Genomic DNA, 14,665 nt, shown 5'->3' with positions numbered 1-14,665 from the left:
AAAAGAGAACTAGTTTTTTTTTTTTTTGATAGCCCTCCGCACTCCCCCGCACCAAAAAGCTCACAATTGGAGCTCCCTGGTCACGGACACATACATACCTCAGCTTGGAAAAGCAAGAACTATAGCAAAATAAAAAGGAAACAAAACCGCGATGATGACAAGCTGAGGTTATTACTACTAACGTTATATACTAGCGAAGAGACATTTAACTATTTACACTATGCAAGAACTCCCAGTGGAATGTAGAATTCCTTTTAAGGGGCTCTTACTAATATTTCAAAGCTTACAAAAACTAACAGTAATTATTTATTAACTAATTAACTAACAGTAATCTATTCATTTCAACACTTGAGCAGGAAAAAAACCCTCTTGAGTAGACTGTGGTACCAGCACTTGCTCAAAAGGGCACAAAAACCTCCTCTACTTTTAAGATTGCAACATTTGAACAAAGACTCGAATTTATAAGTTGATAAATGTATGAATGAATGGGTACATGATGTTACGAATTAATCAATGAATGAATGAATGAATAAAAGAGTTTATGAGTGAGGGAAGTGATGATTGAGTGAATCAGTGTATGAATGAGTGAATGAATGAATGAATGGATGAGTGAATGAATGAGTAGATAATGGAAGGATGAACTGTACAAACACAACAACAAAAACACGGTTGATACGATTACAGTATATAGTTAGCTATCTCTGTCTTTAGGTAGCGCTTTAATCTCATTTTGAATTCGACCGGATTGAAGGTTTGTTTGAGTTCATCAGGAAGACTATTATATATCGATGGACCGTAATATGTCATACGAGTTTGACCCAAATTCGAATAAGCTCTTACTCGAAATAATGAGTTGGCCTGTCTCGTATACCGCTTCTGGGTGCCAACGGGTAATGAGATGTTGTGATGAGCATGTGGTTGATGGAGAACTTTGTGCACAAACAAGATAGCCTGCATATCACGAAGTGCCAGAAGAGGTAAGATACAGTGTGAAGAATCGGAATAAAGTTGCAATGTTGGATGAAGATATGGGAGGTTGTATATAGTTTTTAGACAGCGATTCTGCAGTACTTGAATTCTTTTTAGCTTGGATTTCGAGGCATGACCCCATATAATCAATAAGTATTGTATATGAGAGTGGATACATGCAAAGTAAAAGCTGATCAATGCTTTCCTAGGAACAAAATTGCGAACTTTCCTGAGAGCACCGGCAAGTGAAGATAGTTTGCTTTCAATCACTTTTATGTGACTATCCCAAGATAGTGTTGAATCTAGGTGAATTGCTAAGTATTTAAAACTATCAACTTTCTCTATATATGTTTGACCAATGCATGGGTTCGTGTGATGCGTCAGTTTTTTCCTAGGTGATTGGAATACCATGTATTTGGTTTTCGCTATGTTCAAAGACAGTCAATTAGAGTTAAAGTAGCCCATTAGGATACGTAAGTCGTTTTTTATGCATGTCACTAAAGTTGGTGTGTCTTTGCATGGATAAAAAAGCGCAGTGTCATCAGCAAACAATCTCGGAATACCTCTCAGTGTTAGGTTACCAATATCATTGATATATACCAAGAACAAGAGAGGCCCAATATTGCTGCCTTGTAGGGATGTCCGATACCGAGTCGATACTTTGAAGTATCGATACTTTCTTTTATGAATCGGGTATTTTGTCGTGAATACGACTTACTTTACTATGGGGCGCCTTTTCAAAATTAGCCATATGGAAGAATGGGCAGAACTTAATCGTGAATATCTCGACTTGTATTAATGGTAGCAACATAATTCTTTCACCATTTCATCAGGAATTCAGGATAATATTTTGAACAGTGTGCGATAACCACAAACAACTCAAAAATTAAGTTTTCTTAAAATTTGAAAACAACGCGGAAAACACCTTACTTTCGCTTGGGTTTTTCGCGCAAGGACGACGATTTTGAGGTAGTCAGGCACATATCTTCAACTGAATGCGTATAAAAGGGGAACCGTGGTCGAAAATCGATCATTTCTTTTCGTGCGTTCGATGGAAGCAGACGTCGTGGGAGTGGAATCATCAACCAGCAGCGACGGACCAAATTGAGTTCCTCAATTTGGTCCTTGTGAATGCTAGAACCGAATCCCTACAGCATATTGATAATTTCTTTCAATAAATTATGCAAATCCGAAATGAAATAATCGACAATAAAATTCTGTATGCGGCTAATTTTATAGCCGTTAGGACCGCCCATTAGTGAAAAAGCTACAAACGAAATCACATAAAAGGAAATCTCTTAACAAAAATTCAATCAGTTTGGATTCAATCGCCACTGCGAGCAGATTACGTCACAGCTGGCAGTCATTAGCCTTGGGAAAAAAAACAACGGTGCAGAGCATTGCACAATATCAGCCGTTCTAATGGCTCTAAAAGTTTTCTATAGAACTATTAGGATTTGTTGTTCGCAAATCGTAGGGAAATATCCTCAGTTTACTGCAAATCAAGAACAGTTTGCTTATGGCGTTTTCGTTTTTAATTTGCACTACACCGGTGCAGTGCTACACTGAGGCATGAATAAACGAACAAAAATGACGAAAACATAAACAGTAACCATTGACTACAATAAACGATTCCATTGCACAGAGCTACACCAAACTTTTGATGAGTGCTACACCAGTGGTATCGGTGCAGAAAAAGTGTAGCACTGGTGTGGTGCAATTGGTAAAAACGAACGGTTTCAGTGCAGCTTTCGCTACACCAGTGTAGTGCAATTTAAAAACGAAAACGACATTAGATTTGTGCACTTTTCGCTGTGTGAAATTCACAGTAATCGAGATCAAGTGAAGCCTTTTTTTGCGAAAAATGTTCCAGAGTTTAATGTCGTAGAGAATTACGCAATTTGACTCTTCTGAATGCTGGAAACGAATCCCTACAGCATATTGATACACAGAAAGAAATAATGAAATTTACACGAGATGTAAATCTAAGTAACATGGAATAGACATGGGTTGAATCGAAATTTTGATTGAAAACCTTCATCGATGCAAAACTAAATTGAATTGCATAGAATTTTCAATGAATATAACTATATCTTTCAATTAACGCTTATTTTGCGATTAAATTGTATTGAAACGTACAGAATTGTAAAGTAATTTTATGTTTAATTACCTGCTCCAAATATGTGCATGAAAATAGATGTAAATTCACAAAATATTTTTATCTGTGTAGTTTCTTTCAATAAAATATGCAAATCCGAAATGAAATAATCGACATTAAAATTCTGTATGCGGCTATTTTTATAGCCGTTAGGACCGCCCATTAGTGAAAAAGCTACAAACGAAATCAGGTAGAAACAAGCCTCTCAACAAAACTTGAATCAGTTTGGATTGTATCGCCACTGCGAGTTTTCTAAAGAACTATTAGGATTTGTTGTTTGCAAATCGTAGGGAAATATCCTCAGTTTACTGCAAATCAAGAATAGTTTGCTTAGATTTGTGCACTTTTCGCTGTGTGAAATTCACAGTAATCGAGATCAAGTGAAGCTTTCTTTGTTTTTGCGAAAAATGTGAAAAAGGGCAATGCGTGCATAATTCATACAATTGATATTCGGAAGTGTTAAGGAACATGTCAGTTGTTTTCGTATTCACGACATCCAGTTATGTCTCTGACATTACCCACCCGCCTTTTTGGAATCGATATCGCATCAGAGCGATACTGTTAGTATCGATACTTTTGGTCTCGATACTTACAGTATCGTAACAGATTGAAGTCAATTCCCATTACGACGAAACATTTTTTTTGTTTCAATTGTAGAGGCTTTAACATTAAAGTTATTTGCTTTTACGGGCCAGAAAAACTTTCTATGTGCGGGGTTGGAAATCGAATCCAGGAACTTTTTTATTTCTTCGGCTTCAACGAAGCGCCAAGCGCATTGGTATGACGTGGACTAGCCGTCGTTGGAATTCGTTCTCGGCAATCTCACTTCGTCCCACAGGTGCGCTGGAAGAGAGTGCAATGAGAGAAAACCTTCAACAAAACTTGCACATTAAGGTCATACTTGCAGAGAATTCAATCATTTTAATTTTTCTCACTCATTGCACTCTCTTTCAGTGCGCCTAATAGCGATGGAATAGTAGCAATAGGAATTGGCTTTTAGTGGAGCATTCGTTTATAGACATAAAGGTAATGACATGAAAATTATTGAGAAAATAAGTGAAATGTGAAATTCATACAAAGTGGCATGTGGAAATGCTTTGACGTGGACCAAAAGTCGCAAAAGGCGAAGTGCAATCTATGTGGTAAGGGATATGCGTATACTGGTGGCACAAACAAATTTATACACAGATAAAAAAAAAAGAATTTTAATAATCTTGATATGATTATCAATTGATTTGAAAAAAAAAAAAATTAGACGTACTGAATATCAAACGCAATAATTTTCTGTTTCAAGAAATATTGCAGATAAATCTCACATTATTACATCGAAACAACGTATTGAGTACATTACATCACCTTAAGGGGTTACACCACTGTAGAAAAAAGAGAAGGACTTTTTTGGGGAATTATTTTGGGATACTAAAAAATTGGAGTAATCCGAATTTTGTATAAAGCACTTTTTAATATGTATATTTAAGTACAAAAAAATGATAAGTTTTAAAAATTGAAAAACAAAATGGCGGCTTGGCGGCATTTCCGCGATAGTGATGCATTTTTGACGGCCGGAAACATAAGTCAAGTAAATCTTGACCAATCGATTCAACAATTTTACAGAAGATTCTCGATAGTTATCTCTACAGAGTAACGTAAGGGTTTTTTAATTAATTGATTTTTTGTAAATAAAATTAAAAATAAAATCGCATTTTTTTCATCACGAAATTGTTCGTAAAAAATATTCACAATTTTCAAAAACCCCTACGTACCTCTGTGGAGATAACTATCGAGAATATTTTGCAAAATTGTTGAATCGGTTGGTCAAGATTTACTTGCCTTATGTTTCCGGCCGTAAAATGCAGCACTTTCGCGGAAATGCCGCTAAGCCGCCATTTTGTTTTTCAATTTTTAAAACTGATCATATTTTTGTACTTAAATATACATATTAAAAAGTACTTTATACAAAATTCGGATTACTCCATTTTTTTAATCCCAAAATAATTCTCTAAAAAAGTCCTTCTCTTTTTTTTCTGGTGTAACCCCTTAAACTGTATATGATTCTGATATGAAATTATGCAATATTGGTTGTAATATTACTCGGAACGATGCATAATTTCCTACCAGAATTGTCTAATTATTCAGCCAAGCTGATTTAATCTACTCAAAACATTGTTTCGATGTGATAACGTGTAATTTATCCGCAATATTTAGTGAAAACAGAAAATTATTACATTTGATGTACAGTATATCTACATTGAGATTGTTTCAATTCTTTTATTGCTGTATGAAAACAACTTTATGTACATCATAAAATATAACATCACAGTCGAACATTTTATTGTATTTTTAATTGATTGCTGCACAAGTATCAATTGATACTTACAGGTATCGATACTTTATTGCCTTTTGATACCTTGTATCGATACCTAAAATTTCGGTATCCCGATACCCTAGGTATCGATACTTTGCCTTCCGAGTACCATCCCTACTGCCTTGTGGAACACCTACATCGATTTGGCGTCTTGAGCTTTTCGCATCCCCTATATTTACAAACTGTGTTCTATTTGAAAGGTAACTGCGAAAGATGTCGCTGGCAATTCCTCTGATTCCGTACCGATCCAGTTTCCGCAGGAGAAGTGTATCGAAAGCTTTCCTTAGATCCAAAAACAACGACCCAACAATCTGTTTAGAATCGATTTCCTTAATGATACTATCCATGAGCTCAACTATTGCAGTTGTAGTATTGCAACCATGTCGAAACCCATATTGAAAGTTGTACAGGATGTTATTGGAATTTAAGAAATCAATCAGCTTGGTAAAAAAAGTTTCTCTAAAATTTTGTTGAACACTGATAGAGTTGAAATTGGGCGGTAGTTGCATGGAACGTTAGGATTCCCCGACTTAAATATTGGAACAACTCTGGCAACTTTGAGACATCCAGGATAAATTCCGGTAATCAGGATTTTGTTGAAAGCTTGAGATAAAATTTAAGCGAATGAAGTAGGATTGCTCTTCAAAGTTTTCACCGATATATTATCAGGACCAGTAGCTTTTTTGCTATTTAAGTCATTTATTAAAGGAATAATTTCGTTCACTGTAGCTGGCCTCAGAAATATGGAGTTAGAATTACAAGGTATATTGCTAACGGGGTCGATATTAGTGTTCGGAATACTGGTCGCTAGAGTACTGCCAATGCTTGAGAAGTATTTGTTAAAGGCTTCACATACTTCCTGGTCATTTGACGTATGGATTCCATCTGCAACTAGTTTGATTTTTTCTGTTTCCCTTACTCGATATTTAAAAAATCTAGTTGATATTAAAAAAATCCATTTAGTCATAAGATTTCGAATATTTGCTTTATTGAAGCTTCTAGCTGGTGCGACTGTATGCAGTTAAATGTACCTTTTACCAGCCAAGCAGGTGAGTGCTTCTGTGGCTCAGTCGATTAATAGACATACTTTATGATCCAATAATTATAGGTTTAAACTGCAGCCGTCGCTATCAGGATTAATTTTTTTTAGTTCAGTGAATTTCATATAATGGAATTTAAGACACAATATTGAATATTCTTCCACGTAAATTTGTGTGAACTTCGACGATCCATTTATGTGCATCTAATAAGATGTAAAATCAAAGCGTTTTTTTCGAAGTGTGTACTGATAGAGATACCGATTGAAAACAGATTTTTAGAAGGAGTGAATGCATTTTTGGCATGTATTTTTTTCCAAGCATGATTTGAAAACTGTCAATTGCATACAAATTTTGTACGAGAAAACGTTGTAAGCAATCAATTGAGCATACTAATAAAAACATCCATTGCAAAATAAGCATAAAATGTTTTCATAGCACAGCAAATCTTTAAAGTTTTGCAGTATGTTCATTCTAAACTGGTGATTCAATCCAACATTTGACAATAATTTGATCAGTGAGCTTTAAAACAGGAAGAAGTTACGGCTAAAACAACTACAGCTAAACCAAAAAAACTCAAAATCTTGATGATATCCTATTAATCACTAGAATATTACGAAAAAAACCGACGGAGATTAAAGATTAAATAAAGAAAATTCATGGTACAGCGAAAAAAGAAAACTTTGCGAAAAAGTATCACCTTGTGGAAGGACTCGAACTTTCCCCCTTTTAAACGAAACAGATGAAATAATGCTGAACTTGTGCGTGATACTGCACACAAATCGAATGAGTTTCAACTACTGACATTGCTGCTGGCTGAACACTAGATTATGATTTTGCAGATTTTGGTGCAGTAAACTTTCCCATAGACGTAGTCGCTTTCAAAATATTCAGACATGAAATTCAAGGCATTCTATTTTTTGTTCAAGTGAGCTATTTTTCTTTCAATCGGTGTCATTTGAAAATTATCAATGTCCCAGAAATAGTATCCAAAAAAAAAGTCATATGCTGGATTAATACACTCAAAAAGGTTACAGAAATAATTTTTGGCGTGAAAAAATTATTTGCCCAAAACAGAAAACAGCAATGCTATGAAAGTTAACTTTGCTCAAAAGCTAAAGGTTTTAAGAAATCGGGTGGGAGCTAAATGCAAGCTAAAACAAGTTGAATACATTTTCAAGATTTAGAAAGTTAACCGAAAAAATGAAATTTCGAAAATATCACATTTTTATATTGCAATGTTTTCATTTTAGACTTGTAACTGAAACCTATGTTTGATGTTTATTTTATTAGTATCTATCCAAAAATGAAACGACAGAAATAAACAAAACCTGAGTTTTTTTTTAATTTCATATTTGAATTTCTAAAAATAAACTACTACTGGAAAACGCATTACAACTAACAAATTTATTGCGTTTTTTTGTTTCAATTATAGAGGTTTAAACCTTAAGGTCTGTCTGACCCTATGTGCGGGGTTGGGAATCGAACCCAGGTGGGGTTCGATTCCCCCTTCTGGAAATAATTGTTTTTCATTTCAAATTTTAAAGTTAAGCAAATGTTTTTAATTTTTTATGGCTGCTACTTCTTCATTTAAAAAAGTTAATCAAATTTTCGTCAAATGTTGGTTCTAATAACTTGTTGAAAATTAAAATAATGCAAAAATATTAATACAAAAACATTCAACTTTTTTTTCGGTGCATATTATTTAGAGTGAACAATCGATTTCCTATAACTTTTTATTGGACACCATGTGTGTAAAATGCAGTATCTGAGTAATAATGATTCGAAGAAAATGTATGCAAAAATAAATTCATCCGAAAGAGTCGTCATAGTAAATTTTTCGTAACACTAAAAACGTATACAAAGTTTAATCGCAGTAGGTGAAGTCTTATGTCTTGCTTCTCAAATCTGGAATTGCTTTGATCTATTCAGTCTAGACTTATACCTAAAAATATCAAGCCAGGGTCTAGAAACTTTGTTTATAAAATCATACGACTACTCTGTTCCAAAACATTACTCTTATTGGCGATTACAGCAATCAATAACACAACAATGGGAGCATCCAAAAATTTATCCCTTGCGTTCTATAGTAGTTCGAATTAACCACGTTGACGGTGTTGCGATAGCCCTTGGAGATATCACAGCCAAATTTTGCATTCATGGCGGCATACTTGCAAATCAGTGCATAAAACGTCAAATGACAACATAAAAATAAGAAGTAAAACGCTATCAGAGCCGGCAACTTGATACAGGCATCGAGTTCAGACCCCAAGCAAGCAGCGTATGACTACGTTTTTTTTTACTTCTGCTGTCAGAAACCATTGAATGAAATGGCGATATGAAAGAGTGCGAGTGCAAGCACGAGTGAAGGGAGAGCGTAGATTTGCCAGCGAGCGTGCAAAATACAAGTCCGCGGTGCGCAGCACTTTGATCTCAGCAAGCGCCTCTTTAGGTTAACTTCTTCCTCTTGTCGCCAGGGCTTTCACGTAGGCCCGCATGCTGTGGGTCTTGGTCTCGCCAGCCACCTTGCCGGATGATCCAACAAGTTTCCTATCCCTCGTCGTGACCACCATCAGTCCTTTGATCGGGGCGATTCACGCAAATACATAATAAAAAGTATAAACGCAAAAGTGCGCTACGTGTGTGTCCCCCGTGCCCACAGCGTGGTCGATATAAACTTTCGTTTATGTATGGTGCTCTTCATCTGCCTGTTTTTATCCCTTCCTTCCCCTTCCTCAGTTCCTTGTTTCATGTTTGGTTCCGGAAGGGGGGAGGCTAAGCTTCAAAGGAAAGCCGAAACATGCTTTACGATGTAACACATACCAGCCTTCGCAAAACAGTACAGTTTTTCTCTTCACTGCATTCAAGAAAATTCTGGCGCGTCGGGATCACCGGAAAGCTGACCTGTGCCGTTTTGTTGACGCCACTATCCTCCGGTGCTACCAAAGATCGTAAGCAAAAAGAAAACAGGAGTAACAAATGATAAGATATTAAGTACAAAATCAGACCTCGCCACGCTAAATATTATTTCATTATTATGAATCCCATCGGCGAACGCGAAGCTCGTAAAATGAGTTAATATCGAGACACTAATTTGGCCGATCCGGCATTGGACAGACAGAGTTCTACCGCCATGGAGGTCGTGCGGATATTATTGATCGGTGCGCTTGTGGGACAACGAACGGGGTGCATCCATTATCACGCGGCGAGACTCGGTTTAACCGTTCAATGAAGCGGCAAATCAGTAAAAGGAAAACGCGGTCATTTCTCTGGAAACGAGTGCGTGCTGAGTAGTTTGCAGTATCAGCCGGTTCGGTGCGATTGGGTGGTCCCGAGTTTCAATGTAAGCGTGCGTTGATGTGCGCTGTCCTACAGGCAGACCATGAAAGCGACCGTGGTCCGGATTAATTGATTAGCCCAATTTCCGGTTGTCGGTTGTCTGATGTGCTGACTAATCTACTGTGATACTACTGGCAACCATTGGCGAAATCCACTGAACGGTTATATCCGGGAAATATATTTATTGATGGAGTCCATTCTTCTTTGCGACACTATTGTCTGAGAGTAAAACTCTGTTGTTAATGATAAAATAGCTGGCAAAATAAATTTTGCACATGTAAGACGATCATTAAACCTTTACCTGCTGATTCAATATTTTGTGTGAACCATTTTGGTTAAACGACATTAATTACAATGTTACTTTACATGAACCCAATTTGAATACTGTTTCCGATTTTTAAACTTATATGAATTGCTTCTTTAATTTGTTGTTTCAATAAAACACCATTAAATTCCTAAGTTTGAAATTTGACTACACAGAGCCATATGTTTACACTCAAGTGAGAACAAGGAAGTAATGATTAAGAGGGGAGAAATGGAATTTGATAAAGAGTCAAAGAGGAAAAATTAGAAAATATTCCGGAACTTTATTTTTTTCTTCTAAAGGATAAAAGGAAATAATTGAATTTTTCAAGATTAACAACAGAATAGAAAACGCTGATTCTATTTTCATTTATGTATTTGAGTGATACAAACAAAAATATCAAGATGTAAAAGCAATGGTGCCTTTCTCATTTGCATTTAACCAATTCTTGGCCCTAAATCTACGAATTGGAAAAAAAATGAGAACAGTTTTGAAGATTTATCGGTTTTGGCATTTCTCATATAAAGAGGCTTTGCATTCACTCGGCAAACTGCTTTTAGAATCGGAACCTGGAAAGCCGGGTATAATATACCACTCGAAACATTTTGTCAGGATAGCAAAAATTCTCTGTGCCCGTGGGTATGCGACAAAACTATGCACTCACTTTTCTCACAGGCTTAGATTTAAATGAAATGCCCTGTTGTTCAATATATATTTGTCAAATTTCATCTGGAACTGGTTTCCGGTTTCTGAACATTAAAGAAAAATGTTCAAATAATGAAGAAAAGATGCACTCAATTTTCTCAGAGTAGGTTACATCGATTTTCTCAAAATTAGTTTCAAATGAGAGCAGGACGACAACCGAAAATTTTGGACTTGAAACTACAGGGTGATGGGCTCGAAAACACCGTCGATATTAAAAGTGTGTTTATGTCATGCCCTGACATGACCTAAAAGGTGAAAAAACTATAGGGTTTCGATTACGCGGGGATATCGAAACGTGGTAATTAAATGCCATGTATCCGAAGTTCGACTTTGACACTTTGCAATGATGTTTTCAGGTGATATATCTTTCAGTTGAAGTTATAAAAACCTGTTTTGATGCACCTAGTAGTATAATGATGCCGTTGATATGAAAAATTGGTACATGTTCCATTTTAGGGACTGAACACTACTTCCGTACTTTTTGAAATTTTTAACATTTTGACATCGAAACCAGAAGTTGGATTCGGATAAAATTTCACCACCTTCTATGGGATTGTGGAAGTCAATTCCATGTTATGCTTTATGATTACTATTTTCGGAACTTCAGAATCCGGAAACTAGGGACCAGTATGGCTGGAGAAAGTTTATGGGCCTTGAAATCTGCAAGTTTTACATACTAGCCGATCTTAAGGAATCCGCTTTTTCTAACTTTTCTTTACTTATGAAAAAAGTGTCTTGAAATTGAAATTTTTACACTAACAACCCTGTAATTCCACAACCGGATAAAGGATTAAAAAGAAGGTTTTTTTTTATTAAGTTCTACGTCCTGCCATTTGAGTCAAAGTTTTCGAAAATCGGCTTAATCATCTCCAAGAAAATTACTCATTTAGTTTGTATAGAACACAAAAAGACTAGTCAGATAGGTAATATAAGTAGTAACTGATCCCATTTTGGTTTATTATTGACATTCTTATTCATATCTCTGTGTAACAAAACTACGGTTGAAAATAGATCACATCAACAGAGTTTTCGACTATAGCAGGTTCATGAATTAAGAAGTATTATATTCCAACGAAGTTAGTTCCCTCAAGAATATGATGTAAATTAGTCTTCACAGATTATTTAAAGGTGTATCTCGTTTTTTCGAAATGTAGAAGATAGATTGATTTTATAGCTGAACAAGGAAAGATAGAATTGGACTCTCCTATTATCATTACACGCTGGTATATCACTCTAGTGAAACGCCATCAATGAATGATACTGAAACCCTCTCAGAGAAATAAAACTAACGTAAATCTTCCCAAAACGATCATTTAATTGAGAACAACGGGTTTCGAGAGTATTGGTAACATATTCAAAGGTTCTGACGAACTCTAGTTTAAAAAATTTGCATCAGAGAAACAGGACAGAAAAACTTTTTCTCTGAGTTCGAGCTTATTCATCATTGTTGAGAAGTATTCTTACTTATGTTACATTCACTATTTCAATTCACCGCTTCACTTTGTCACCGGGTTTAAATGGTAAATTGTATATAGAAGCTTCTAGCAACTGATGTCGCTAGTCAGCATGTTTAAAAGTTCCACGGGTTTTGAGGTTAGGATTGGTCTAAACAGGACTTATTTACAAACTATGTTGGCTTTTTTGAGATTTTGTCAGAAAATAAACGATGCATCACAATGATATCGAGCGTTTTAAAAAAATGTATAAATTTCCTAGTTCCATTCACTTTGTTGAACTAGAACTGCAACATTGTCACATAATTTGCGTGATAATTAACCAGTACATTTGATACACGAACAAAACAACCTGACTGCATATCATATTTCCTGTGGTTCACGAGAATGCACTTGCAATTTTGTTACCACTTGTGCCGTTCCTACCTCAATCTGTGTATGTGTTAGTAAATATCGTCATTATTACGTATACATGAATTACCAACGTTGCATGGGAGGCGAGGTTGGATGTTCGCATGATTACGGGCGTCGGCGCGTCGTTGATGATGTTGATATTTGTTGCGGATGTAGTTGTGGTTATAGAGGTACATACATTGTTTATGTTTGATTTGAGAAAAGATAATTGAAAAAATTACATACCCAGACGACGGAGGCATCGCCGACCTTGAAGATAAGAAAGTAAGAAGCATTAATAAACGGGCAAAGTTGGTTTCATTAAATAAGTTATTTTATTAAAAGTTTAAACTTTTGTGAAAAAAATTTCGAATATGAATTGTGTTCTATGCTTCCTAATACATTCAAAAACCGCTGCTAGCTAGCAGTTGAATATTCATACAATTTAATCTGCTTCAACATTGGATCGAACCCATTAATGTCAAAGCTTTGGAAAATTATTCGAATTGGGTACTAGATTTCGACATGGGCGACCTCCAGCGACTGGGCAGTTGAAAATTGTGGCATGTGTACTTTCGCAAAGATAATGTGGACACATTGCGCTTTTCGGTTATTTGAGACGTGTACAAAGTTAACACGTTGGTTAGGGAAAGATGGAGCCAAACGCCAAAAATAACGTCCCTTCCTATGTGTTGTTTGTTTTGCTCTTATTGGATGCAATCTACATTAATTTGAATTTTCAAGATTCAAACAGAACTTTTGATATTGTATGCCAAGATTATTTCGAATTTTTTTTACAGTTCGATAGTTATTTTCCGACACTGAAAGAAAAACTCTTGCGAAAAGAGAAAGTTTTAGGTATCCATTTCAAAATCCGTTCTGAGTAGTTTCCCTTTATACTATCAGTCAAAAAAAATACCCTGATTGAAAGTTTTGAAACGAATTAAGTTTTTTACGAAGCTTTTCTTACGCTTTACTAATTGGAATTACGACTTGTTTTAATTTTAATTTCAGTGCAAAATAAATCCAAATAACTTTCCAATCATCAAACTTTGGACTGGGCCGTCGTTTTAGTCAAATTTAAATGCTTCACACCTAGAAAAGTTCTGAGACCGACATATAGGAGCGGGGAAAACGACACATTTCTCTAGTTGAATTAACACATTTCTACAGTTGAATTGATCCATGCAATTTAATATATTTGGTACATTTGCCTCATATTTAGAAGATTCTGATAAAGAAGGTATTTAACGAGTACAGAAATGACATATTTTGAACTAAGAGTCGAAATCATTCGTTAGATGAAGTCTTTGTATAATCGATTGTTTGTTTACCAAATACCGCTCTAGCCGTCCAAGATGTTGGCTATCATCGGAATGCGTTCAACTCTAGATATTGCAACTATAGCTTTCCTTGCTTTCCTTACTTTTAAAATAAGCAGATTTCATGATTCTTGATTTAGGAGCGCAGTTATTTTTGCTTTGAAATTACGCCACTTTATGCTTCCGATAGTTACGATTTAGCCTTCTCGTTGACTAACTTTCGAAACGACAGATGAAAGATTTTCAATATGTGTAAAGTTTGACAGAATATAAATAATAATATCCATCGATATTTTTGGTTAACTAATGATATGTTCACAATAGCGCCGATATCATGTGATATGTGGATATACTTGATATTCTATAATATCACGTGCTATATCACTTGCAGTGCTGTAAAACTTCATTGCATTCAATTGTAACCAAATTTGGCAAACATTGACCATCACTCTACTGCAGTAGACTTCACATTCTATCACACAACCTTCGCTGACGTACAGAACGGGTAGCATTCAGTTCTTAATTCGTCTCTCTTCCAATCGAAACTCAGTTTAACCTCCACCGTCAACGTCACCTCTTGAAATAAAATATCTCTTACAATTGAATGAGAGAACGATTT

General features: G+C 35.6%; 1 protein-coding gene across 4 annotated transcripts in view; it reads right to left on the bottom strand.

Annotated features, from left to right (window-relative positions):
- The window catches only part of LOC131439017 (optomotor-blind protein), a 277,035-nt gene that overhangs the window by 89,843 nt on the left and 172,527 nt on the right, over window positions 1–14,665 (bottom strand). For 3 of the 4 annotated variants that reach the window (XM_058609495.1, XM_058609497.1, XM_058609496.1), the window contains one exon: window positions 12,971–12,994. The exons of the other annotated variant lie outside the window; for it this stretch is intronic. In XM_058609495.1, the coding sequence (XP_058465478.1) occupies window positions 12,971–12,994 (24 nt within the window). The remainder of the gene's footprint in view (window positions 1–12,970; window positions 12,995–14,665) is intronic. 4 annotated transcript variants of the gene reach the window in all.

This window comes from Malaya genurostris, chromosome 3 (assembly GCF_030247185.1).
Source record: "Malaya genurostris strain Urasoe2022 chromosome 3, Malgen_1.1, whole genome shotgun sequence".
NCBI lineage: Eukaryota > Metazoa > Arthropoda > Insecta > Diptera > Culicidae > Malaya > Malaya genurostris.
Note: the sequence above shows the minus strand (reverse complement) of the source record. Positions and strands in the feature narration are given on the sequence as shown.